The sequence below is a fragment of the Bubalus bubalis genome, chromosome 11 (genome assembly GCF_019923935.1).
Source record: "Bubalus bubalis isolate 160015118507 breed Murrah chromosome 11, NDDB_SH_1, whole genome shotgun sequence".
Classification (NCBI taxonomy): domain Eukaryota; kingdom Metazoa; phylum Chordata; class Mammalia; order Artiodactyla; family Bovidae; genus Bubalus; species Bubalus bubalis.
The window spans coordinates 14,530,617-14,558,317 of NC_059167.1; the positions used below are offsets into that span (position 1 = coordinate 14,530,617).

The 27,701-nt window shown below is 44.9% G+C and overlaps 1 protein-coding gene across 2 annotated transcripts; it reads left to right on the top strand.

The window, feature by feature from the left end:
• The first annotated feature begins 66 nt into the window (after positions 1–66).
• On the top strand, positions 67–27,016 carry VIPAS39 (VPS33B interacting protein, apical-basolateral polarity regulator, spe-39 homolog). Of its 2 annotated transcripts, none has more exons than XM_025295147.3 (20): positions 67–271; positions 3,540–3,632; positions 4,267–4,369; positions 6,124–6,267; positions 7,365–7,403; positions 7,760–7,824; positions 8,743–8,799; positions 14,167–14,259; positions 14,989–15,022; positions 15,526–15,628; positions 17,877–17,904; positions 19,275–19,348; positions 20,986–21,061; positions 21,502–21,636; positions 22,243–22,284; positions 22,600–22,689; positions 23,908–23,994; positions 24,555–24,644; positions 25,064–25,168; positions 26,037–27,016. In XM_025295147.3, exons 2-20 carry the CDS (start codon positions 3,540–3,542, stop codon positions 26,055–26,057), a joined length of 1,479 nt encoding a protein of 492 aa, XP_025150932.1. In that variant the 5' UTR covers positions 67–271; the 3' UTR covers positions 26,058–27,016. The 2 variants fall into 2 exon arrangements, with proteins under 2 accessions (XP_025150932.1, XP_006052947.1); XM_006052885.4 differs by lacking the exon at positions 67–271 and adding an exon at positions 399–550.
• Positions 27,017–27,701: the final 685 nt, after the last annotated feature.

Below are 27,701 nucleotides of genomic sequence, written 5' to 3' on the forward strand. Positions count from 1 at the left end.
TCCCGCCGGGTACGTCGGCTACCCCTCCCCGGACCTTCGCTTCCGTCTGTTCTAAGGAATCCTTTACACTCCTTCGAGTTATGCCCTGAAAGGCCCGAAAGGCGACAGCTCACACGACCATTCCTCACCCACAGAGACATACAGGACATGTTTCATTGTTTCCCTAAACCCTTCATCGGTCCCGCTTGGCCTCACGGGAATTGTAGTCTTGTCGAGTGACCCACGGGATAACCTCGGAAGGTCGAGCTGAAAGGAGAGGAAACGGGCTTAGGTGAGGTGCGCTGGGGATTCTGGGAGTTGTAGTCAAGAGGCGGCCGCGGCCTGTCCTGGCAGAGCCTGATTGTAGGGGCGAGAGGAACTACAACTTCCAGCATGCCGTGCGGCGCCTGTCTCGACCCTTGGTTCCAACCCCCACCCCAGCCTTCCCGCCCCCTCCTCGGGACTATCCGCTTCCGCCCCTTTTGTATGCCGCACAGCCTGTCTAGAAAGGCTGGACCCTCGGCGGCGGAGTCTGACGCTGACCTGAGAGGGAGGGCTCGGTGTGGAAGAGGTGAGGGTGTCCCAAACTCCTTGGGCTACATATCTGGCCAAGTCCAGCCTCTCCGCATCCATATCCTTTCCCCTCGTTGTCTGAGGCGTCCCTCGACCTCCTTGGCTTGACTGTTAAATCCAGTTCTGGCGATCCCTGGGCTTGCACTCGGGGTTGGGGCCGCGAGCGAGCCCAGACAACTGATTTTGAACAAGAATTTATTGTACTAAGGTTCTGGGCTCTGGCCTCTGCGGTGGATCCTTGTTTCCTGGACCCTTCGCCCACAGAGTCTTCCTAGTTTAATCCACATTTCCTCGTCTCAGTTCGTCACCTCACTTGTGTAGGCCTGGCTTTGAAAGAAGATAAATGAGTCCGAATCTAACTTCTCACAGGCTGGTTTCTGCGGTGTCCTGAGGCGGAGAGCGTGTTGGTTGTAGATATTCTTTGGCCAAGTCGTTTTCCTTCCTTTGTCGTATTCCTGCCCTTCCCTCAGATCTACTACCCTGTATGGTGGGATCTCAGTAAACAAGTGACAGGGACAAGCCTTTGAAGTGTTTTAAATAATTTTGAAGCACCTTTCTCAGCCCCTCTTAAAATTGTAGCTGATGGCCTTATAAATTTTAGAGCCATTAAATCATTGTCTTTTTTTACTTGCTGAGGAAATATAGTTTCTGACTAGCGCTAGAAGTACAGATTGGTGTCAAGCATCCACTGCCTTTGCATGGTTAAGAAAAGATTCCAGAAAACCTCGGGTGGATTACAGGGTTTGTTGACTCGTGCTGTGCCTATCTGTAGATACTGTAGTAAGGACCTGCCCTCAGTTTTCCCTAGAGTGATAAAAGAACGATGCAAATCAGAGTGGAGATGACCCAGGAGATAGAAAACCTGGAGAGGAGCAACTAACTTGAGCTTAAAAACTTTGGTACTTAATCCTTTTGTGCCTCATTTCCCTCATCAGTGAAATGGAATCCGCTAGGCCTACTTTGAAGAGGTGTTCTGAGGCTTTATAAACTGGCACCTGTACCATAGATGTTTACCTGCTCTGTGGACATCTTCAGTGTTTGTGATGGCTACTCAGAGTTTTTGTATCAAAATTTTAAACTTTAGGAATGCTTAGAAATATTTTTCTAGCTTTTTCCAAGATATTGATTTATTATTAATAAAAATTAATACTAAACAAATTTTGTGTCAGCACATGTGCTTTCCATGTGGTTCACTGGCTTCAGCCTCACAACAGTCTTAACAGGTATGTTTCTGTTGTTAGGTCCCATATTTACAAATGGCAGAGATAGAAGGCAGAAGATATACTAAAAGGAGCTAGCCTTTAGTATTTACTTTATACTGGGGACTTTTCTTAGCTCTTTCTTGACTCCTGTTTATTTTTCACTGCAACCCTGTGAGGTCGCCTGTCACTTTCTCCAAGGCTTAGAAGTGAGATTATTTACCCAGGTTGCTGAGAATTGGAGAGACTGACATTTGAATTCAAGTCTGCCTGACTACAAAGCCTATGCTTATTGCAATATAAGGGATGATTTTTTTTTTTCTGCTAGCTTTTGTATTTGATTTTACTCACTGCATTAAATATACAAAAGGATGTTTAAGCTGTGTCTGGGTTCAATAGAAATCAGTTAGTGATATCTGCCATGGGGAAGGATCAGATGGTAAACACTTCTCAGCCTGCTTTGCCATTCCCAGACCCCCTGACAACACACCAAGTGAGGCAGAGTGTGTTAAGGCCATTGGGAGTCTCAGTGGGTCTGCCGTGGGGAGTGTTTCTTAAGCTTCTATTGAGAAAGGTGCTATTGAAATAGAAAAAGCAAATCCATCCTTTAGAATTGGACTCTCTGTAGCCTTTGGAGTTATTTTTGGCACTGAAAAATTTGGTACCTGGTTCTTGGCTTAAATCAGTTTTCACTCTAATCCAGTTGGCATGGATAGTTTAGTTTGTGATTCTAAGGCAAAACTTTTTTTCAGGGTGAAATCTAATTTTAGAATAGTTATGAGAGGAACTTGTGGTGTTTTGACTGATTCTTTATAGACTTCCTTCTTTGGCTATGCCCTCGTTTCCCAAATTTTGGCCAGTACTTGTTATTAAATTAATCATGATTTGAAGTTGAAGTTACAAGCAGGCTAATTCAGCTTCCTTTAGTTGCTTACTTGCTATCAGGAATTCAAGAAGCACATGAAAGAGTAAGATGTCTGTGAGTTTTTATTCTCTGCAGTATTCCCAGAGCCTAGAACAGGGCCTGAGAGGTGGCACGCAACAGATACATGTTGAGTCCATGAATGTAGTTACCATCTGTTTTGTTCATGCTTTGATTAACCTTGTGTATCCAGCAAAGTTCGTGATGCATTCTTGTAACACATGCCTGGTTTGTACTTTTACCTTTGTACATACTTATACTGGGCTTCCCAGGTGGTGCTAGTGGTAAAGAACCCGCCTGCCAGTGCAGGAGACCTAAGAGACACAGGTTCAATTTCTGGGTTGGGGAAATCCCCTGGAGACGGGCATGGCAACCCACTCCAGTATTCTTGCCTGGAGAATCCCATGGACAGAGGAGCCTGGTGGGCTGCCGTCCATAGGGTCGCAAAGAGTTGGACACGACTGAAGTGACTTAGCACACATGAGAGTGTATAAATTAGAAAAGGTATATATGCTCAATACTGTGTTGTAGGGTCCTTCAGAGAGGGACTGTGTTTTGTACTTCAGATATCCCTTACGTAATAAAACAGCTGACAGAGCACCTGAGATGGTGTTGTGAACAAAGTAGCTGCTCTAGGAATGAATGACTACTCGTGGGTTATCAGGCAATCAAAAGTGTGATTGGATTGGTTGGAGACCCAAGGATCTGATTTTATGTGGCCTCTGCAGTATTTTCTTCACCAGACACTTTTTGTGCATCCCTGACTACAGCAGGGAGTTTGTAGTCCAGGAACCCAAAGCTTTTGAAGCTCTTTTGAGGGGAATCCAGAAAGAGACATACAGTATATCTCTCTTCTCTCCCTCCAGATGAATCGGACAAAGGGTGATGAGGAGGAGTATTGGAATAGCTCCAAGTTCAAGGCTTTCACCTTTGATGACGAAGATGATGAGCTCTCACAGGTGGGTTTCTGTGAACACTCACCGAAGTTCTCACCCCTTTCCACTGTGTACCCTTTCCCTTGCATCCTTGGTAACCTGTCTCAATTAGGCTCAGCAGTGCTTTCAGTCACATCTTTAGAAGACTCTTCATGGAGAAGAACGCTGGGAAAAGAAAGGAATTGTAAAAGCCAACTCCCTGCCCATTTTCCTTTACATTCTTAAGATGATTCATTTCTTTCCGTTGTGTTTTTTTTTTCCCCAAGAACCCATAAGTCTTTTTTCATGTGATATAATTATTATTTTTGAAGGATGAACTGGATTGGGAGTTTTGTCTTTATCATGTCTGTTTTACAAATGAGGGAAACATTCATTTTTGGAAAGATGGATAAACTCCCTACAAAGCAAGTCAATACCAGGAACAGGATTAGAATTCAAAATTGGCTTTGACTCTTCCTAACCTTTTGCCACTGGACTCCAGTGTTGGCTAAATAGCAGTTTCTTTTCTTGGCAAACGTCTAGTGGGCTAGGCGTTTGATGGCAGAAAGGTTAAAATATTGGCCATTCTCAAGTCCAAGTTCCTCAGCCTTCTTGGCTGTCAGAGGGAGAGGGGAGAAGTGGTAACTGCCTAAGCGCCCTGCCTGATGTCCATCCACAGTTAAAGGAATCCAAGCGGGCAGTGAATAGCCTTCGAGACTTTGTGGATGACGATGATGAAGATGACCTGGAGAGAGTCAGCTGGACCGGGGAACCTGTGGGAAGTAAGTACAAAAGACCCTGGGAAGGGATTAATTATTCAGGGTTCTTACCACTCATAAAGTCTCCTCAATACTTGTCAGGATAGGGAACGAGGCTAAGCTGTTTTCAGATGAGCATACATCTGGAAATTTACCCAGGAGAGGGTATTTGGGAAAATAGTTTCCATATGGCTGTCTAGGTCTGCTGTCCGAGGGCTAATGTTTGGGTGGCTATTTCAGACTTATTTGGGGTGCTCGTTAAAATTAGATTCCTGGGCTTCACTCGAGAGACTCTGCTTCGGTAGGTCTTGATGTTGGGTGTGGGGTGGCAGGTAGGGCGGGGTCTCAAATGACAATAAGCACTGCTAATGTTCTGATACACAGTCATATTTGAGAACTGCTGACTTAAATGCTCACAACTGCCTGGCAGAACTGACTTCCTGAGCCACCAAGTCCCACTGCCTAATCATTCTCTAAGAACACTTAACACCTTTGCTGGGCCCATCTGATTAAGCATAGTTTTAAAGGTTTGTTTGTTTGTTTTAATGGGAAATATTGTCACATGATTTAAAAAGCAAAAAGTATTCAAGGCGTACTGTAGTAAAAAGGATTCAAGGCGTACTGAGAAGTTTCCCTCACACTGTCACGCATCTACTTAGTTCTCAGGCCCTGCCAGCCCCAAAACAACTGCTGTTGTTTGCTTCCTGTGTGTTCATTTAGAGATGCTTTCTGCTTGTGGAACTATATATAGGAAAATGAACCCCGTTTTTTACACCAGGGGTGGCATACTTTGTACCCTCCTCTTTTCACTGGATAATATAGCTTGAAGATCTTTCCAAGTTTTCTCATGCTGCCTCTCCCTTTTTAAAAATAGCAACATAGTATACATGATGTGGAATTCTCATAATTTATGTAACCAGTCCACTGTTGATAAGCATTAGATTGTTTCCAATCTTTTGTTGTTTTATTGCTGTCCTTGTATTTTGCCCATGTAAGAGTATCTGAAAGTTCAGTTCCTAGAGTAGAATTGCTGGCAGAGGGTATTTGCATCTGTGTCGGTTAGATGTTGCACCAATTTGCACTCCCACCTAGCAGTATCCGAATGTTCCTTTTTCCCCACAGCCTTGACAGCACAGGGTGTTCTCAAACTTTTGGGCCTTTGTCAATCTTACAGGGGGCAAGTGGTATCTCAGTGTGCTTTTTAAAAATACTTATTTATCTTCACCTGCTCCTGGTCATTGTTGCTGCGTGGGCTTTTCTCTAGCTGCAGCAAGCAGGGTCTACTTACTAGCTGTGCACAGGCTTCTCATGGCGGTGGTTTCTCTTGTAGAGCATGGGCTCTAGATGCACAGTCTTCAGCAGTTGTGGCACGTGAGCTTAGTTCCTCCGTGGCCTGTGGGATCTTCCTGGCCCTGGGATCGAACCTGTGTCCCCTTGTGTTGGTAGGCAGGTTCTTAATCACTGGACCTCCAGGGAAGTCCTAACTGTACTTTTAATTTGTGTAATTCTCTTATTAAGAGTGTGGTCAAGCACCTTTTCATATGTTTAACAGCTACTTGTATTTCCTTTTCTTTGATCCATTTATTCATTTCCTTTGCCCTTTTTTTCTGTTGATTGGTCTATGTGATTCTGTTCTTTCTCCCTGCCCCAGTATTTTAAGTCCATGTTGACAAGGGACCAGGGCTTCTGATGAAAAGCTTTTAGAGTTTATTGGAAAGCTGGATGTGGTGGTATTATTTTGGATGAGAATGACTGATCTACATCTTGCTGTCTCGCAGGTATCGCATGGTCCATCAAAGAGACTGCTGGTAATAGCGGGTCTAGCCACGAGCGTGAACAGCTGAAGAACCGAAACAGCTTCTCCACCTATGCACAACTACCCAAACCTGCTTCTACCTACTCTCTGAGCAGCTTTTTTAGAGGTGAGAGCGACGGTTAAAGGGACAGAGTCCTTTTCTTTTTTCCGAAAAACCACGAAGGCTGATTTTCATTTACTCTGTAAGAAAAAGATACTGAAGTATAAAAATCTTTGGAGCTAGCAGTTAGGGATCAGAAAGGGGGAGAAATGAGGGAAATTCAGAGGGGTTGGACTGGGTTTCTAAAACATGATAAACAAAGTTGACATTAACCTTGTGACATACACTCAAGAAGTTTGCCTAGGTCAGAATTCCCCCCACCCCTGTGCATTTCTGTTGGGAAGCCTTGCGCACTGCTGGTGGGAATGTAAAATGGTACGGCCTGTGTGTAGAAGACACCGGAAGGCTGTGGAAGACAGTTTGGCAGTTTCTCAAAAAATTAAGCGTAGAATTGCCATATGATCCAGCAGTCTACTTCTGGGTATATACCAAAAAGAATTCAAAGCAAGGGTTTAAACAGGTATTTATACACCACGATTCAGAGTAGCCAAAATATGGAAACAACACAAATGTTCATTCACTGACGAATGAATGAACAAATGTCCATGCACATGCAGTGGAATATTATTCAACCTTAAAAAGGATCAAAATTCAGATACATGTTACAACATGGATGAACCTTGAGGATATTATGCTGAGTGAATGAAGCCAGACATACAAGGATTCTGTGTGATTCCATTTCTGTGCGATGCCTAGAATAGTCAGATAGAAATAGAAAGTAGAATAGTGGTCACCAGGGAATGAGAGTAAGGAGGAAAGGGAGTTATTGTTCAGTGGGTACAGTCTCAGTTTGAGATGATCAGAAAGTTCTGGAGATAGATAGTAGTGATGATTGTACAATGTGGATGTACTTAGTACCACTGAACTGTATCCTCCTTAAAAATGGTGATGTTTATGTTAGGTGTATTTTACCACAATTAAAAGAAAAAGTTCCTCAGTGCCTTTTATTTCCATGGTACCTCAGATTTCTGAAGTTGAGTAAAAGCTTTTTTAAGCCTTAAGTTCTCATATTTTCACAAAAAGGTTCTGTGTGCACTGCATCCTAAACTGAGTCTGGATGGCTCTGACTTTAACTCTTGGCCTTATGTGTTCTTTATCTTTAGGGAGAACTAGACCTGGAAGTTTCCAGTCCCTCTCTGATGGTAGGCATGGACTCTCTTCTCTTGATTACTGTGGGAGATGTTACTGATCTGGGGTACAGCCTGGGGAGTCATGGGGACAAGTGATAATTAGATAATGGCACTTCTTCTGAATCTATCATCATTATTAGAGGAATTTTCTGATGCTGAATAAGCAGGTTGAGACCATTCAGGCCGTGGGGTCCAAGGGTAGCATCTAGGGATGCTGTCTTTGGGTAGGAACTGAGATCTACTCGGACTTCCCTACTTTGGGCCATAAAGATACCTCGGGAGCCCACAAGTCAAGCAAAGGAAGCAGTGGAAGAAAGGAATGGCAGGAAGATGATGTCCTTCTCAGTCCCTTGCCTGTTCTTTTGCAGCTCTGTCAGACACACCTGCCAAGAGCTATGCTCCAGAGCTGGGGAGACCCAAGGGGGAGTATAGGGTGAGTTGTATCTTACGATGGTCATGACACTTTACACAGTTTGACGAACTTGGACGTTTGTTATCTTGCTTAATCTTCCCAAATCTCTGAGCAGGTGTTATTTTAAACCCCTCTTAGAAATAAGAAAATTGGATCTCTAAACATTAGAGCTTGCCGGGAGTCTCACAGCTAGTTACATGATAGAACTGGAACTCAAAATTTTTAGTTTCTGATTCAGCCCTGGTGTACTTTCCTTATCCATTATACTGCCATTTTTTAGGTTGTGGTTTGAAACTTTTGATCATCACTGTGGTCTAGAAGCTTGGTGGAGCTCATATTCACATGAAGCACATGAAAAAGTAAATTGACTAAAAAGCGAAAAACGATATCATAAGGTCCAAAAAAAGAATATGTTTCTCTCTTTTCCTTCTGTTGGCAAAACCATTCATTAGAGTCCCAAAACGGCCTCTACAGGCTGAAATTCTGAACCACTCACATGTTGGGCTGCCAGCTTTGTCAGTTGATCTGTTCCCTCTTTGATCCAGTTCGTCCTGCCTGTAAAATCTCTGTCCTGGTTGCTTAAGAAACTCAGGACCAGACCATCCTAGTCTTGTTTTTTTTAATCTATCTTCTGGGCTTCCCTGGTGGCTCAGACGGTAAAGCGTCTGCCTGCAATGCGGGAGACCCGGGTTTGATTCCTGGGTTGGGAAGATCCCCTGGAGAAGGAAATGGCAATCCACTCCAGCACTCTTGCCTGGAAAATCCCATGGACGGAGGAGCCTGGTAGGCTACAGTCGCAAAGAGTCGGACACGACTGAGCGACTTCACTTTCACTTTCAGGGACTAAGACTATAAGCATGAGATGAGGAGCTGATGCACTGATAATTCTGAATTCCGATCCTTTAACTTCCTATAATTCATGCGTTGCTAATATTTCAGGATTACAGCAACGACTGGAGCCCCAGTGACACAGTGCGGCGCCTCAGGAAGGGCAAGGTAAGGCCCCTGGGGAGAGAATTCTTGTGGAATTGGAATTTTTTTTTTTTTGGAAGCTGAGCAGCTTGGCCTTTCTCTTCAGTTTTGTTAAATGAAATGATTTTCAGGAGGAAAATCATTCCACTAAGATGGCAATTCAGCTGCAAAATTTCTAATTCTCCAGGGTTTAGTGTTGTTTTGATGGGGAAGTGGGAAAAGAGTGATGGATGAGAGGGAAAAGTAATGCCTTTAAGAGTGAGAGCAGATCTTTCATGTTAGGTCTGTGATCCAGTGTGAATTAATACAAAATATATGGTGTGAGGTACAAATGGACATTCATTTTTTTCCCATATGGTTTTCTGTTTGTTCTAACACTATTTGTTGAAAAGACTATCCATTTCTGCATTGGTCACTTTGGTGCCTTTGTTGAAAATGAATTGACCGTATATATGTGTAGGTCTCTTTCTGGACTGTATTCCAGTTCATTGATTTTTTTTTGTCTATCCTTATGCCATTACCATTCGTGACATTGTACAGGAGACAGGGATCAAGACCATCCCCATGGAAAAGAAATGCAAAAAAGCAAAATGGCTGGAGAGGCCTTACAAATAGCTGTGAAAAGAAGAGAAGCAAAAAGCAAAGGAGAAAAGGAAAGATATGAGCATCTGAATGCAGAGTTCCAAAGAATAGCAAGAAGAGATAAGAAAGCCTTCCTCAGCGATCAATGCAAAGAAATAGAGGAAAACAACAGAATGGGAAAGACTAGAGATCTCTTCAAGAAAATTAGAGATACCAAGGGAACATTTCATGCAAAGATGAGCTCTATAAAGGACAGAAATGGTATGGACCTAACAGAAGCAGGAGATATTAAAAACAGGTGGCAAGAATACACAGAAGAACTGTACAGAAAAGATCTTCATGACCCAGATAATCACGATGGTGTGATCACTGACCTAGAGCCAGACATCCTGGAATGTGAAGTCAAGTGGGCCTTAGAAAGCATCACTACGAACAAAGCTAGTGGAGGTGATGGAATTCCAGTTGAACTATTCCAAATCCTGAAAGATGATGCTGTGAAAGTGCTGCACTCAATATGCCAGCACATTTGGAAAACTCAGCAGTGGCCACAGGACTGGAAAAGGTCAGTTTTCATTCCAATCCCAAAGAAAGGCAATGCCAAAGAGTGCTCAAACTACTGCACAATTGCACTCATCTCATACGCTAGTAAAGTAATGTTCAAAATTCTCCAAGCCAGGCTTTAGCAATACGTGAACCGTGAACTTCCAGATGTTCAAGCTGGTTTTAGAAAAGGCAGAGGAACCAGAGATCAAATTGCCAACATCCGCTGGATCATCGAACAAGCAAGAGAGTTCCAGAAACACATCTATTTCTGCTTTATTGACTATGCCAAAGCCTTTGACCATGTGGATCACAATCAACTGTGGAAAATTCTGAAAGAGATGGGAATACCAGACCACCTGACCTGCCTCTTGAGAAATCTGTATGCAGGTCAGGAAGCAGCAGTTAGAACTGGACGTGGAACAACAGAGTGGTTCCAAATAGGAAAAGGAGTACGTCAAGGCTGTGTATTGTCACCCTGCTTATTTAACTTATATGCAGAGTACATCATGAGAAACGCTGGACTGGAAGAAACACAAGCTGGAATCAAGATTGCCGGGAGAAATATCAATAACCTCAGATATGCAGATGACACCACCCTTATGGCAGAAAGTGAAGAGGAACTAAAAAGCCTCTTGATGAAAGTGAAAGTGGAGAGTGAAAAAGTTGGCTTAAAACTCAACATTCAGAAAACGAAGATAATGGCATCCGGTCCCATCACTTCATGGGAAATAGATGGGGAAACAGTGGAAACAGTGTCAGACTTTATTTTTTTGGGCTCCAAAATCACTGCAGATGGTGACTGCAGCCATGAAATTAAAAGACGCTTACTCCTTAGAAGGAAAGTTATGACCAACCTAGATAGCATATTCAAGCAGAGACATTACTTTGCCAACAAAGGTCCGTCTAGTCAAGGCTATGGTTTTTCCTGTGGTCATGTATGGATGTGAGAGTTGGACTGTGAGGAAGGCTGAGCGCTGAAGAATTGATGCTTTTGAACTGTGGTGTTGGAGAAGACTCTTGAGAGTCCCTTGGACTGCAAGGAGATCCAACCAGTCCATTCTGAAGGAGATCAGCCCTGGGATTTCTTTGGAGGGAATGATGCTAAAGCTGAAACTCCAGTACTTTGGACACCTCATGGGAAGAGTTGACTCATTGGAAAAGACTGATGCTGGGAGGGATTGGGGACAGGAGGAGAAGGGGATGACAGAGGATGAGATGGCTGGATGGCATCACCAACTCTATGGACATGAGTCTCAATGAACTCTGGGAGTTGGTGATGGACAGGGAGGCCTGGCATACTGCGATTCATGGGGTCACAAAGAGTCGGACACGACTGAGTGACTGAACTGAACTGAACTGATGCCATTACGAAGGCCTTGATTATTGTAGATTTGTAGTTAATCTTGAAATCAAGTCATGTCAGTTCTTCAACCTTATTCTTCTCTTCCAAAATTATTTCAGCCATTCTAGATCCTGTGTGTTTCCATATTAGCTTGTCAGTGTTACAAAAGAGCTGCTGGCATTTTGAGATTGCATTGAATCTGTATTTCAATTTTGGGAGAATTGATACCATAATGACTATTGGGTCAAAATGGATCATAGTAGAATAAGTGCTAAAACTATCAAGCTGGAAGAAAATTTAGGTGAAAGTCTTTGTGATCTTGAGTTAGGCAAAGACTTACTAACCAAGCATACAAAAACCATCAGACCAAAAAGGAAAATGGACTTCACCAAAATTGAGAAGTTTTGTTCTTTGAAAACACTGTTAAAAACACGAAAAGACCATTGCTGGGAGGAAACATTTGTAAAATACATCTTATAAAGTGTTTTCTCCAGAATATGTATATAAAAAATGATGATGTATCTTCAGTAATAAAATAAGCAATCAAATTTAAAAACTGGCTCAAGTTTTCACCAGTTACATCACCAAAAGCTGTGTGAATGGCCAATAAGCACTTGAAAAGATGCTCAACGTTATCAGTTATCAGGAAAATGTGAATTAAAACTGAGATACCACTATACAGCCACTATAATGGCTAAGTTTAAAAATACTGATCATACCAAGCGTTGCTAAGCTAAGTCGTGTCAGTTGTGTCCGACTCTGTGCGACCCCATAGACGGCAGCCCACCAGGCTCCTCCATCCCTGGGATTGTCCAGGCAAGAACACTGGAGTGGGTTGCCATTTCCTTCTCCAACGCATGAAAGTGAAAAGTGAAAGTGAAGTCACTCAGTTGTGTCCGACTCTTAGCGACCAAGTGTTGGGAAGATGCAAAGCAACTGAAACTCTCATATGCTGCAAACAGGAAGGTGAAGTGGTAAAACCACTTTGCAAAAGAGTCTGACAGTTTCTTACAAAATCAAACACACATGTAATTTAATCGCTAATAGACATTTACAATTCAGGAGAAATGAAAATTTGTTCATACAAAGACCTGTACACAGATGTTCATAGGAACTTTATTTATCATAACTTTTAAAGTGGGAATAACCTAAATATCTGCTAGTAAGATCCCTTGTCAGATGGACAAGGGAAATTTTTGTGGTAATGGAAATGTTCTGTATCTTGATTGTGGTAGTAGTTAACATGGGGTTATTTACTTGTCAAAACTCACTGAACTGTACACTTAGATAGGGTAGATTTTATATGATATAAATTGTACCTCATTAAAAAGAGAACAAGTTGGGACTTCCCTGATGGTCCAGTGGTTCACCTGCCAGTGCAGGAGATATGGGTCTGATCCCCAGTCTGGGAAGATGCCACAGCTAAGCCCGTGTGCCACAACTACTGAGCCAGCACTCTGGAGCCCTCGCTCCGCCACTGCTGCAGCGCGAGCTCCAGGGCCTGTGCTCCCCAGCAGCAGCAGCCGCTGCAGTGAGAGCCTGCACACCGTCACGAAGAGTAGCCCCCACGCCACAACTCGAGAAAGCCTGCACGCAGCAACGAGGACCCCGCACGGGCAAAAATAAGTAAACAAGTTAATTAAAAAGAAAGAAAAGTTGGTCTCAGATAGCCAGTCCCCTGCTGTCCCCTCCAGTGAACCCCACACGCATCCCCCGTGGTGTGGCAAACGGTGCAGAGCCTCAGGAGTCCCCGTGCAGAGAGCCCTTCTTCCTGGGACACTGCGTGGCCCGAAAGGTGGCCGCCGCCTCGCCTGTCACGCACCGCATGTTCCTGGGGAAGCTCGTCCTAAACCATTTCTACAGGACCTGCTTCTGGGTCCAGCTTTCATATGTAGCAGAGCAGCTCCTTCACTGCGATCTACTGAAAGGTGGCGCTCAACACCAGGGTTTGAAAAAGCAACAACCAACCAAACAAAGAAAAACAGATTTTTTAAAAAGGGAAAAAAAGAGGCAAAAGAGAACAAGTGATCACCCTACCTGTTGACTTTGGCAAGCCTTCATCAGGACACTAGCATCTTCCAGGGTTGCCCAGAAAATCCCATGGATGGAGGAGCCTGGTGGGCTGCAGTCCATGGGGTCGCTGGGAGTGGACATGACTGAGCGACTTCACTTTCACTTTCCACTTTCATGCATTGGAGAAGGAAATGGCAACCCACTCCAGTGTTCTTGTCTGGAGAATCCCATGGACGGAGAAGCCTGGTGGGCTGCAGTCCATGGGGTCACACAGAGTCGGACACGACTGAAGCGACGTAGTAGTAGTAGTAGTAGGGAGGGGGTGGTGGGAACCTCCTGGCTCATAGAGTGTTGGGGGCTGTTGTGTAAGTGAAGAGGCTCTCCTTGGGGACCAGCGTGTGTGCTCAGTCGTGTCTGACTCTTTGTGACCCCATGGACTGTAGCCCGCCAGGCTCCTCTGTCCATAGAATTTTTCAGGCAAGAAGACAAGAATTTCCTCCTCCAGGGGATCTTCCTGACCCACACAGATCAAACCCATTTCTCTTGCATCTCCTGCATTGGCAGCTGGATTCTTTATCATTAGTGCCATTTGGGAAGCCCCAGGTGGCTTAGCAGTAAAGAATCCACCTGCAGTGCAGGAGATGTGTGTTCGATCTCTGGGTCAGGAAGATCCCTTGGAGAAGGAAATGGAAACCCACTTCAATGTTATTGCTTGGAAAATCCAATGGACAGAGGAGCGTGGCAGTCTGCAGTCCATGAGGTCGCAGAGTCAGGCATTACTAAGCGACTGAGCATGCATGTATGCATTGGGGATATTTCAGGTCATTCTTGCTCTTCCTCAGTTTCCAGTGACAAAGGAATATAGGAAATGGTCCTCTTCCTTGCACACCAGTTCTGTTCTTATCTGGCAGGTCTGTTCACTGGAAAGGTTCCGCTCCTTACAGGACAAAATCCAGCTCCTAGAAGAAGCAGTCAGCATGCATGATGGGAACGTCATTACTGCAGTGAGTTGTGCCTTTTGTTGTTTAATTACTGCTTTCATCAGTTTCTGAAAGTCCAATCAGGATAGATTTTTTTTTAAATATCTTTATTTCTTTATTTGAAATATAGTTGATTCACAATCTTTTATTTTATTTATTTATTTTTTTTGATTCACAATCTTTTAGTTTCGGGTGTACAGCAACATGACTCAGTTGTATGTATTAATATATATATATATTTCAGATTCTTTTCCCTTATAGGTTATTATAAAATACTGAGTATAGTTCCCTGTGCTGTGCAGTAGGTCCTTATTGGTTATCCATATGATAGACTTTAATGTCCAGTAGAGACACTGGATTTCCTCTTCAAGTAGAAGATTCCCAGAAGTACGTGTTCAAAGGCTCAGTTTGCATTGTGTGTGACACTCTTGATTATGACCCAGAAGTGGTAGGTTGGCTACTTTGTGTCCTCAAAAGTAATCTGAAGGCCCAGAGATGTGACAGCAGCCTCTCCCAGAGGGAGGGAGCTGTCTCTTGCCGTAGGGGCAAGGGTGTGTGGACTCCCAAGACAGAGCTCATTCCACATGTCCATCACCTGTCCTTGCATCACATAGAGAGAGAAACACCTTGTCTGGACCTGCGAAGATTCCTGATGAGTTGCTGGCCTCGTTCCTAGTCGTCAGGTGCTCAGACAGGGCCTCGTGTTGGGAAGGTTACACAGGGTGATTCATTCTTGGTTCTCTTTTCCTCTAGGTTCTGATCTTCCTGAAGAGGACGCTGAGTAAAGGTGAGCGTGGTTTGAGGGAAATCTTTAGTCAGTAAGATGTGTGCTACACTTGAAGGGAGAGTGGTCTCGTGGCTTTCATACCAAAATTCACCAGCATCAGGTCTACTTTCGGGATAGCTGGGGGGTCCTGAGGCTTCAGAGTACACGCCTCAGCCCTGAGTTGTTCCTCCTTTCGAGTGATAGCTACAGTAATTAAAAAGCCCCTCATTCACTGCACAGATGGATGGCTGTGTTGGTTTGAGGAGGTGAAAGTCCAGGCTCAGGGCCTGCTGGTTGGGTTGGTGAGAGCTGAAAGCTAACACAAAGCCTTAGCCTTGCCCTGGACCCTGGAGTGTTTTGCTGGTGGGTTGAGCCAGGGGTGGGCACTATGGTAGACCATTCCTAGCTTCTGATGGACTTTGAGGAGATTATCTTAAGAATGTGTGAGTTGGGGGGTACTGATTTCCTGTTGAGTGATAGGCTTTAATCTTTCCCCATCTAACTCCTTTCTTCCTGCCCACCAGAGATCCTCTTCCGAGAGCTGGAGGTGCGGCAGGTTGCCCTGAGACATCTCATTCACTTCCTTAAGGAGATAGGTGATCAGAAGCTGCTTTTAGACCTCTTTAGGTAAGAACCGATCATCTGGTCTGTAAAATTTGTTAAGTACTTAGTTCAGAGCATGCTGGGTGATACTGCAAAGAGACACTGCCCCTTTTTTCTCGAAACGCTTATTAGACAAGATATAGTAAGGTGATAGGAGAAGGCAGTGGCACCCCACTCCAGTACTCTTGCCTGGAAAATCCCACGGATGGAGGATCCTGGTAGGCTGCAGTCCATGGGGTCGCTAGGAGTCAGACACGACTGAGCGGCTTCACTTTCACTTTTCACTTTCATGCATTGGAGAAGGAAATGGCAACCCACTCCAGTGTTCTTGCCTGGAGAATCCCAGGGACGGGGGAGCCTGGTGGGCTGCGGTCTATGGGGTCGCACAGAGTCGGACACGACTGAAGCAACTTAGCAGCAGCAGTAAGGTGATGGGGGAATTCCCTGGTGGCAGTGGTTAGGACTTGGTGCTTTCATTGCCATGGACCCAGGTTCAGTCCCTGGTTGGGGAACGAAGATCCCGCAAGCCGTGTGGCATGAATGAAAAGAGAGAAAGAAGGAAAAAAAGAAATGTGATGGGATAACTAATATTGCACCACAACCTGTAATAAAGTGACCATGTTAAGAAATCAGGCTCCAGAGTCAAGCACCTGTGTTGAATATTATCTCCATCACTTAGTTCATAGCATGACGTTGAACAAGTTCCTCAACCTCTCCAAGCACCAGTTTTCACGTTTGTAAAATGGAAATAATGTTGCGTACTCCACAGGTCATTATGAAGGTGAAAGGAGTTCATGCATGTAAAGTGCTCAGCATAACGCCTAGTCTGTGGTATTAATGTTTATTAACTATTTTCTTACAAAAGACCGAGACTAAAGATGCCCTTTTTACTTGGTCCCTGGTGATGCCAATGAGAAGCACAATGGAAAAGCAGAAGAAGCAAATGCAATTTTCAATCAGGATAGCTGAGGAGAACCTCATGGGAGTGATGAGGAATTGAGTGGGCCCTGTGGGACTGGGTCGGGTTCTAATGGGTAGAGAGGCAAGAAGCAGGCATGTCTGCTGGGGGCCTGGGGAAGGGGGTGCCCATTGGGGGCAGCTGTCTTCTGCCATGTTTTTCTTCCCTATCTCATTTCAGTTGTTAGGGACTTTTTCCCACTCTTAGCTTAAAACAGGTATATTATGTCCTTTCTTCAGTGTCAGGGCAGGGGGTGGAGCCTCTGTTTAGGCTGACATGTGCCCTGAGGTAACTTTATTTACCCAGTGGCCTCCGCAGAGTGATGAGCTTTCCCAAAGACTCAGGTGGGGAGGGCACACATGGTCAGGGTCAAGATTAGAGATGGTTAGCCAGGAATTTGTAGAAACCGCGTTCAAGACGAGCTGTTCCCTCAACCCTTTCTTCCTTCTCTCCCTCTTTCTTTTCTTCCTTCCTTCCCTCCGAACCAACAAGGCTTTTTTTAAGCATCACCTCTATGCCAAAGTAGTGATGTTAATTATAGTGGTCCTTGCAGAGGGAAAAAGCAACCAGATGACAAAAAGTCCTTGTTCTCCAAGACCTTACCACCTTTGGGGAGAGACAAATGCATTGTATGGGGGTCCAGTGGTTAAGAATCCACCTGCCAATGCAGGGAACACGGGTTCCATCCCTGGTGTGGGAGGATTCCATATACCCTGGAGCAGCCAAGCCCGTGTGCCACAGCTGCTGAAGCCCTCACACCCAGAGCCTGTACTCCACACCGGGAAAAGCCACCACGGTGAGAAGCCTGCACACTGCAGCTAGAGAGTGGCCCCGGCTCGTCAGAACCGGAGAAGGCCTACATGCAGCAGTGAAGACTCCTCAAAGCTAAAAATTAAAGAAATAAATCTTAAAAAAAAAGAAAACAACAGAGGAGGATAGTGTAGACAATCTGTTTCCAAGACTACTGACAGAGAAGAGTGTTTTCATCTTTAAAAAAAAAAAACCCAAGATGACTACTGTGGGCTAAGGTTTTGCAGAGGCTCTGAGCCTTTCTGTCAGAGCTGTTGACATCACAGAGTTACTAGTGCCCATAACATCTTCCAGTTTCTGCTCTTCACTCAGCTCGGTAGATCGGGCACGTGTTCTCAAGGGGTTGCTGATGGTAGAGAGTTTGAGAAGAGAAGGGCTTAGCTTGTGTATGGAGGCAGATGAGTTCGGATGATGTTTCTCCTAGAACACTCATCCTGTTTTGTGAGGTTATACTGCCATGCATCAATAGATAAAAACGTGCTGCTCCCTTCTGCTTCTTCCCAGGTTCCTGGATAGAACAGAAGAGCTTGCGGTAAGTGTGGCCTTTGATTCAGTTGGGGGCCTCTTTAAAAAGTCTAAGCCAAAACCCAGCCTACTGCACTGATTGACTATTTCCTTTCTTTGGTATTGGTTATATCTGGGAGACGGGCATCTGGGAAGCCTGAGAACAATCCAGATGATGTACTGCTTTGTGTCTTTTTATATGCTCTTTTGGTTGGGCTTCTGAATAAATTAAAAAATAACCAAATGAAAACTGGCCTGGTCAATTTGGAATTTCTCTCTTAATTTCTAGTTAAAAAAAAAAAAAAAAAATTTCTAGTTGTTTTTAGTTCTTGATTTGTAGGAGCTTTGGGGTTTTGGCTTCTAATACTAAAGACAATATTGAACAAACAATATTGAGCAAACAGGGATAAGAAATCAGATACAGGTCATGAGGACAATCGGTCAAGCTGCTGGTAGGGCACCCAATACACATTTTGGCTGAGAGCTCAATGACTAAGTGTTAAAGTTGATTTTGGACAGATTTTCACCGTTGTAGATGAAACTCTTGTAATATAAGAATGAACCTGAAATTTTACCAAAAACGTAATTTTCTTATTAAAACTTCAATAATCTATTTAAAAGGTTTGACATTATTGTGTAAGAGTAAGGATTTCTCTTTGCCATCAATGTCAGAACTGTTCTTTAGTCACTGTACCACACATTGGTGGTGATACATTTTTAAGCTTTGCACACCGGAGTATAATTCAGGAAAATGTTTTCAGTAACATTTTGTAAAAGGAATTTGTACTTAATACTCAAGGTGTGGGAAAATCTCAAAACCTTTTATCTTAATCTCTTCAAAATGATTAGGAATCTGTAGTACTCATTTTGAAAAACTTTTTCGTTTATATTTTTAATTTCCATAGGTTCAAAACTATAAGGAATTTTCTTCAGATAGCATTCATATAGTTCATTGTTTTGAAGTTTGATTAATCAGTGAGAATAAATGTGTTTTGGGTAACTCATTTTTATCTAAAGCTTTCATATTTTCTTCATATTCTGTTATGTTTGAACTGAAGGTGATTTATCATGCATGCTGTTATATATGCATTTGGAGTTTTCCAACCTTCTAAACCTTGGAATTGGCAAATCCGATAGTCTGCTTTTAGTTTATCCTCATAGAATAGGACAGTCTCCTAAGAACAACTTTTTCTTGAAACTAGTGGCTGTTGCATTGGATAATGCAGTTAGAGATTATAATTTTGAATCACTCTTCTCCTGCACCCCTCTGCCATCTATTCCCAGAAGAATCTCTAGTGATGAAGAGTTTAGCTTTCAAGCATGGAAAACCTACTGACAGAACTAACTCACCCTTCTGAGGAGAAGAAACAGCTCAAAGTTCTTCTCTGTTTTTTGTAGCTGTCCCATTATCGAGAGCACTTGAACATTCAGGACCCCGAGAAACGAAAAGAATTTCTTAAGACATGCATTGGGTAAGTGGGGGAGAAGTGTTTTTCACTATCAATACTGTTATACAGAACAATGAAGAGATTAAAAGAGGGTAGAATGGATAGATGGTTGCAGGGAAAGGCTAACAGTGGGTCATACAAACGTGATTAAAGATAATCTCATTCAGTGGTTCCAAACACTGTTCCCCCATAGAGTTTTCACTGATTGGTGATAAACTGAGAAAAATAAAGACAGTGTAGAGAGCTTTCTACTAAAGCTAAATTTATTTAATTGGAAAGACTGCGTTTTATTCAGAGATTCTCTCCCCTCCCCACCCCCCACTTCTTTTTGGTAGAAAAATGAGTTTTAAGTTTTTTGTGTGTGCCCTAATGTATTAAAAAAATCGGCAACATCTTACTTATGTGTTGTTTTCAGTGTTACCAGTCCTTGAAACCCCATAGTCCAAGAATTACTGGTTCAGTCCAGCTTTTATCCAGAGTATAAGTCCCTGTGAAAACTAGCCCCACATACTGTTCTTCCAGGGGTGGGGCACACACTGCTCTTGGAAGTAGCTTATTTCCTTGTTGGACAGCCTTTATTACCGCAAGTGCCTCCTTATATTGAGCTGAAACTTGCTTCCCTGTTTATCTTTTAAGACAGGTGTAGAGCCCACCCAGTAGACCTTACTTGAGGTTCAGTGGTCACAGTTCTTTCTTTCAGTCATTCCTCATGTGACATGATTGCCAGGTTTCACATTTAGAAGTTTATGTCAGTACAATCCTTAGTTTTAACTTTAGCAGCTACTGAGCCAATATGTTGTATGGCCTCTGGTAAACAGAGAAGTTAGAATACTGAAGTAACTGGAACCTTTTGCTGTCTTCTTTATCACTTCTAAAAATCGGCTGTGGGCTCACACTTACCTGGGAGAGTGTAATTGAATTTCAGAATTCTTCCTGGAGTAAGTGGAGTAGAGGAATAAGGCAGTACTTTCTGAAGGAAGGTCTGGGAACTGGGCGTTTAAAATCTGGCTTCTATTCCTGGCTTTACCCATTGAGTTGCCAAATGACTTTTAGGCAAGACATTGTTTGTCCGTCAACTTCTTCATGTGGAAGGATATAATGTAGTGTTAAAGATGGGGCCCTTGACATCATGTATAACTCTTGAGATCTTTACCAATCTACAGGCATAATGCCATGCTCTGTAACTTGAGTTTTATCTTATTACTCTGCATTAAAAAATGGCCAACATGTCAGTGCTCCTGAAAGACAGTTCAGCATTGACATTAGGCAGTGACCGCAACCCCGAGCCTCCCTGGGATGTGGATGATGGGCAGTTGGCCAGGCGCACTCATTGGCTGAGTGACTCGTTCGTCAGTCATTGCACCGCCCACAATGAGGGGATTCTGCCTCACTCCTCAGCAGAATCACTAGTGACTATATGTATTTCGTGGACTTGAAGGCTCCCTGTCTAATTGGCAAAACCTTAAGTATAAAATCCGGGCCAGAGGTCGCCTCTGTTTCCTGCTTTCTCTCTGCCTTTCAGGGATGCTCTAAAGGGAACAGAGATCAGAATTGCAAAGCCCCACGAGCATCTTAGACTTAAAGTGGTGACCTGGATTAGGTAGGTATGTTTCTTGTTTGAGTAGAGAATGAGGTACTAACCTTCTTGCCCTCTCTCCTAGCTTGCCCTTTTCAGCAGAAGATTCTGCACACATACAAGACCATTACACACTCCTGGAACGTCAGATCATTATCGAGGTTAGAATCCTTGTTTCTATTCTTTCTGCTTCAGTGCCAAAGCTCTGTGTCATTCAGCAGCTAGGAGACTTCCGCTCTGCCCACATACGTCATTTCCGGTTACCCTTATTCTAAGAGTCTTTCATTTTCTTTCTCTGCATGGTGGCCTTCCCTCCACTGCCTCCAGGCATCTTTTCTTTTCTCACTTGCTATTAATCTATTTCCTCTTCATCCCAGAACTCTGTTTCATCACTACTTCTCCGGTCTTCCTCCATCCAACTTAGATCATCATTTTCTGGATCTTAAGCTCCTCGGGGCTCTCCTAGGCAGTTTCTTTTTTTTCTCCTCTTCGCCTCTTTCCTAGGGTAGGAAACACATCTGCTCTAGTATTACAGGCTTCTCTCCTGCCTCCATTCCACGGACACTGTTCTTTTTTTTTCTCTTGGCTCACTCCACCACAGGCAAACGATCGGCATCTAGAATTAGCGGGACAGACTGAGGTCTTCCGGAAGCACCCCCGCAAAGCGTCCATCCTCAACATGCCGTTGGTGACAACGCTGTTCTACTCCTGCTTCTACCATTACACAGAGGCTGAGGTACGGGCCACACGGGGGAGAAAGGCCCACGCGTTCTCACTGCACAGGGGGGCATCCTTCAGAGCCTGTGTTTCAGCGTATCTGTTTACAGTGGGTGCACATCATTCTTGGCAGCCCACCTGGGAACTGTTCCAAGAGGGGAAAAGAGGTCTGTATGGGTTCGCATGGCTTCCAGTGAGCTGGCCTGCCCTAGAATACATCTGCCTGACCAGTGCTGGTGCTCTGAGCATCTCTGGTCAGAGGCCCAGAGTTTCAAATGGATTCCCACAGGGTAAAGAAGAGCAGCAGAGGGTAGTTACCTGTGCATACTTAAAAAAGTGGTCTTGAAGAAGTGCGACTTTAATGATCCCATAGGTGGACATGATCGTAACAATCATAGGATTAGCAAAAAACTGGGAAATACTTTATACCTGTTAATCTAGTGCTCTTAAGCTGGATGGTGATGTCCAGTTAGACCTGACAGAGCTTTTCTCTTAAATTAATTTCCAGGTTTAAATGGTTACAGAGTGAAATGTAGAATGTCTAGCTAGTGGACAAGAAAACAGGAGATTGATGGTATTTGAGAGAGTCAGTAACACCAAGATTCCTTCTCCACTTTCATCCTAGGGGACATTCAGCAGCCCGGTCAACCTGAAGAAGACATTTAAGGTAGATATAAATTCAACAGTGTTTAGTAAAAGTAGTATCAGAATCACTCTGTGGAGTGGCTGTTGCTTTGTAACCCTGTGCAGTAAGTCCCTTGACATGCAGGGGTCAGGGGAGAAGGGAGCGTCTGTGGGAGGTGAGGGAGGCCTTCACTGAACAGCCTGCAGCAGCGCTGGGGCTTGGAGGCCCAAGCGCTTTGGGGATTGTAAGGGGCAGAATCAATACCGGGGACTATTCTTGCCTGTCTCTCCAGAACTCTCAAGCCCCTCCCCTGATGCATTTCTGCTTCTCTTAATTTCCCCGGGCCTCTGCTTTCAGATCCCAGACAAACAGTACGTGCTGACAGCGCTGGCCGCTCGCGCCAAGCTCCGGGCCTGGCATGACGTTGATGCCCTGTTTACCACCAAGGTGGGTGCCCTGGGGCTGTCAGCGCTCCGGTGGAGATGCTGTCTTGCCATCCCACGCCTCCTGGGAGTCTCAGGTTTCACGCCTTCTGGGACACTCAGGTTCCAGCTACTGGTTGCCATTTTTCCTTCAACATTTTATTTTCCAAAGTTTCACATCTAAAGAAAACCAAAAGAAAGAATAATCAACAGTTTTCACCTACTTAACGAACTTGCTCACATTTTTGCCATGTTTGCTTTCTCTTGATCTATATGCGTTTTTTTTTTTGCTGAAACATTGGAAAGTAAACTGCAGACATCACAATACTTTAACTACTTAAGCATTGTTCTCATTTGTAACCACAGTATTATCATTCTCGAGAAATTTAACGTTAACGTAAGAATATTATCAGGGAGTTCAAGAAGCGCGGACACATGTATACCTGTGACCAATTCATGTTGACGTATGGCAGAAGCCATCACAATATTGTAATTATCCTCTAATTTAAAAAAAAGAATATTATAGTACATATAAATTGATTTGCTCTTTAGAGCTGTTTTTTGTTTGTTTTTGTTTGCTGTCCAGATCGTCAAGAATCTTCCATTCCATTCGGTTGTCATGTCTCCGTTGGTTTGCAGTTTAAATATCCATTTTTCCACTATGGGTTTGACAATTTTTTGTTTTCTGCCTTTGCTATTTAATTAGAAACATTAACTATGAAAGCAGTACATGCCTGTGTCAAAATCAAACCCGCTGTGAAAGTGAGAGGATAAAAAGTGAAGTTCCTCCTCCACTGTCCACCTCCTTTCTCAGTCCCTTCCTCAAGGCAAGCACTGTGAGAAGTTTGACTGGTAGCTTTCCAGACCTTTCCTCATGAATTTACAAATAAACATTTATGTAAATATAAAGACGTAAAGGGTAGGATTATTCTACCCAGAGAATTTCATACTATCAATGCAAGTATTGTTAACGAAATTGCTTATTTCATTTAGCTGTATTTCAGACTTTTCTGCATTTGTGCCTATTCAAGCTAAGAACTCATAATACCTCTCTTTTCCACCCTCCTGAGTTCCTTGACTTTGCTGAAACCCTCATCTCTCTCCCTTTCTCTTTCCCCCACCTCCCATTCATCCACTCTCACCAGCACGTCATGCTGGTCTTACCACAAAACGCAGAGAGACTAGCTCAGAGTGAGTTGAATTTGTCTGACCTGCCCACGGCCACCCTGTCTTCCTTTTTCAGAACTGGCTGGGCTACACCAAGAAGAGAGCACCCATTGGCTTCCATCGGGTTGTGGAAATTTTGCACAAGAACAGTGCCCCTGTCCAGGTAATGGTTCCCAGAGAGAGTCGGGTACAGGGTCTTCTAGGAGACCTTACTGCTCAGCAATGGGGGACTTGACTTGCTCTGGTCTTATCTTAAAGGCAACATAATGGTTGAACTGCACCTCGACCTAGAAAGGGCCAGGGAAGGAAGTTCTGCTCAGCCTTTAGAAGTATGACCCCAGACCATCCCCTCTGAGGAGCGTCTGCTGTGTTCAGCCAGAGGGAGGCACACTACTCAAATGATACAGGAGAACTTAATGAGAAAGGCCATCAAGGAGCAGAGGGTGCGGGGGGAGGTCAGACCCAGGGCACACCTGTTGCTGGCACAGGGGTCTGGCTCCAAGATGAGGAGGAGTGGGCCCTTCTCTTCCTTTTCAGGAGAACATGGATTACTGCAGAAAGTCCACCTCATTGCCCATTGCAGACCTAGTCCTGTGGTTTGTGATGGGAATTGTAGACAGCAAGCACTGACTCTTTGCCTTCTTCAGGACTTTTTCCCTACCTTTCAGAACTCTGGCTTTAATACAGCTGAGAATCATTAATCAGAAGTACTTGTTTTCACAGATATTACAGGAGTATGTCAATCTGGTGGAAGATGTGGACACAAAGTTGAACTTAGCCACCAAGTTCAAGTGTCATGATGTCGTCATTGATGTGAGTCCCTCAGAAATGAGAGCCCTGAGTTAGACCTCAGTGGACAGTGGGAGGCTTCAGTCTCAGGTCCTGGATCCTGAGGTGCTAATGTCAGTTTCCACTCAGTGCATAGTGTGGTCTGGCAAGAGTTAGTTTGGAGACCAGCTCTCCTATATGATTTGCCCAGTTCTCTGACTGGGTTTTCTCTGCTTTTATAAATTCGTTGCACTCGGAGAATTCATAGAATGAAATCAAGCCATGTAACCTCTGCAGACGTCTCTTCAGTGTGAAGTTCGGTGGGTGCTTAGCCCCACTGTCATCCCACCGCAGCTCCCTGGCTTCTCTCGGAACCTTGGCTCAGAGTGGGAGAGACAGAAGGAAAGAAGCCCTTCTAGAGAAGGCTGACTGGAGGTTTTTATTGTCATTTCTTTTGGTGACAGACTTGCCGGGACCTGAAGGATCGTCAGCAGTTGCTCGCATACAGGAGCAAGGTGGATAAAGGCTCTGCCGAGGAGGAGAAGATTGATGCCCTTCTCAACAGCTCGGTGAGGGGCCGAGGCTTGCCCTCCAGCAGGCTCAGGAGACAGTTATCAGAGGAGTATTGAGCACAGACTCCCAAGGCCTGAATGGGATTGCTGTCGGTCAAGCCTGTGGATCTCTTGATAAGGGTCTCCTTCGGGCCTACAGGGCAGAAGTCACTCCTGAGACGTGGGATGACTTAGGGTGGTCTGGGGACCTTGGCTGACACTGATTGTAGTGCTCTGATCACTGTTAAACTCATCAGGTAGGAAGGACTAACCACTGGAAGTTAGAAACAAACGTTACAGAATCAGAATATGCAGACTGTAGAGTTTCCTGGGGCTGGATGTGACCTCCCTATTGGAAGAAAGAAGTAGGTGAAGTAGATTTTGGCTACTTTTTTTTTCAATTAATTAATTTATTTTAATCGGAGGATAATTACTTTACAACATTGTGATGGTTTTTGCCATACATCAGCATGAATCAGCCACAGGTATCCATGTGTCCCCTGAATTTTAGCTACTTGGGGAGCACAGCTGCCTCCTCTCCCATGGCATGGAATTGCTGAGCTTACTGTTAACGTGGAGCTTCGGTCCCAGTTAGGTATTTTGGAATCTACCACAAGCTAAAGCTAGTGAATCTTTGAATCTTTGTCCTGAGGAGTGCAGAACCAGAATAAATGCCCTAAATCAGGCTTACAGAATAGGTACAGATAGGTGTTTCATCCATCTCCGAATAAATGAACTCCTCTCTCCCACGTTAAGTTTTTTTTTTCAGCTTTCTGGCTCCATCTTTCTTTTCCTTACATTACCTACCTGGAGTCCTTGTTTTATTGAACTCTGTCTGCCTATCTGTAGGGATCCATGAAAACTGATGATTGTTTGTTTTCCCCAGCAAATTCGATGGAAGAATTAAGTGGCATCAGCTCCCTTGCAACCTGCCTCATTTCTTCCTTTCCTGCCTGTGAAAGTAGAGCGCGCTCTTCTTGGGAGAGTTACAGCATCACATCACTGGGGCAGAGGGACCGAGACCAGCGCCTGGGCACCGACAGCCTCAGACCGGTCTTCTGTCCAGGGACTGTCACCGAAGGCCAAGATCTAAAGCTTTGCCTTATGAGGGAGGCTCTTCACCTGGTGCTCACGTGAAGGTGGGAGTTAATTTCTAGGTTGGGCCCATATTGGGCAAGATGGCTTTTGTCCGGAGAAAGTGACTGCTCTAAAAAGGAGGTCTCCTAGGCCGAGAGGTACCGGTGTCGTCGGGCGGCCACTCCACTGCCCTCAGCTGATTGTGACCTTGGACTTGGTGCTGGACGCTGGCATCTTCTCTGCAGGAAGTCAGCAGAGAACTGGAATGGCTGTCTCCCGGGGGGTCCTCAGGAAGGGCCACCCGCCTTGCCAGGACCTGTTGGAGGCGCCTTCACCCAAGACTGTACAGAGTCCGCCACCTCGCGGCAGAGCCGGCCCACCCCGCTCTGCTGCCCTGGTCTTCCCTTTACAGACAAACTGTGGTTCCTCTCTCCCCGCACACCCCGGGGAGCCTGGTGTGGGAGATGAGGGCCCCCTCCTTCCCGTTCCTCCTCCTCCCACCCAGGCCCCCCACCGTACATGAGTCAGCGGGGCTGGGGCGCGCGTTCCCTTTCTGCACACACGTCCTTGTTTCACTAGGAGCTTCCACAAGTTTCAGCAGGGCTCACCTCAGCAGCGTTTCTGGTAGGTGAGCAAGAGGGAGGTTTTGGCCTCGCGATTGGTTTTCGAGAGGATATTCTGTAATGCCTGTGTCCTGTATTCCTGTGCCAGCGTGAGCCTTTCTTCTCTGTGACTGACCTGGGTTTCCCAGACACGCCTAGACGCCTAATAAAGCCATTTCTTCCTTGGCGCCTTCTCTTTCCCTCCTGGTTATTTTGTGCAGAGCCGTGAAATCATTGCCCTGTCTCTTGGGACCGCTACAGCCCTGCCTGGGTGACCGCATGTACCGGCCTGTCAGCACCTCAGGTTATGGGGTAACAGTGCTTATGGCAGAGTAGGGCCGTGTGCTTAACAGAGCGAACGCCGCCCCCGGCTGAAGACCTGGCCTCTTGTCCCAGCTCTGCCACTGACAAAGCTGTGTGGTGCTGGGCGAGTCCCTGTCTTTTCAATCTCATTGTCTTCATCTGTGAGAGGAAGGCACGATTCTCTCAGGGCTTGTGGAAGTCTGCACTCCTGTGACTGTGGGAGTGGGGCAGTTCAGTTCAGTTCAGTTGCTCAGTTGTGTCCGACTCTTTGCCACCCCTGAACCACAGCACGCCAGGACTCCTTGTCCATCACCAACTCCCGGAGTCCACCCAAACCCATGCCCATTGAGTCGGTGATGCCATCCAACAATCTCATCCTCTGTCATCCCCTTCTCCTCCTGCCCTCAATCTTTCCCAGCATCAGGGTCTTTTCAAATGAGTCAGCTCTCCGCATCAGGTGGCCAAAGTATTGGAGTTTCAGCTTCAACATCAGTCCCACCAATGAACACCCATGACTGATCTCCTTTAGGATGGACTTGTTGGATCTCTTTGCAGTGCAAGGGATTCTC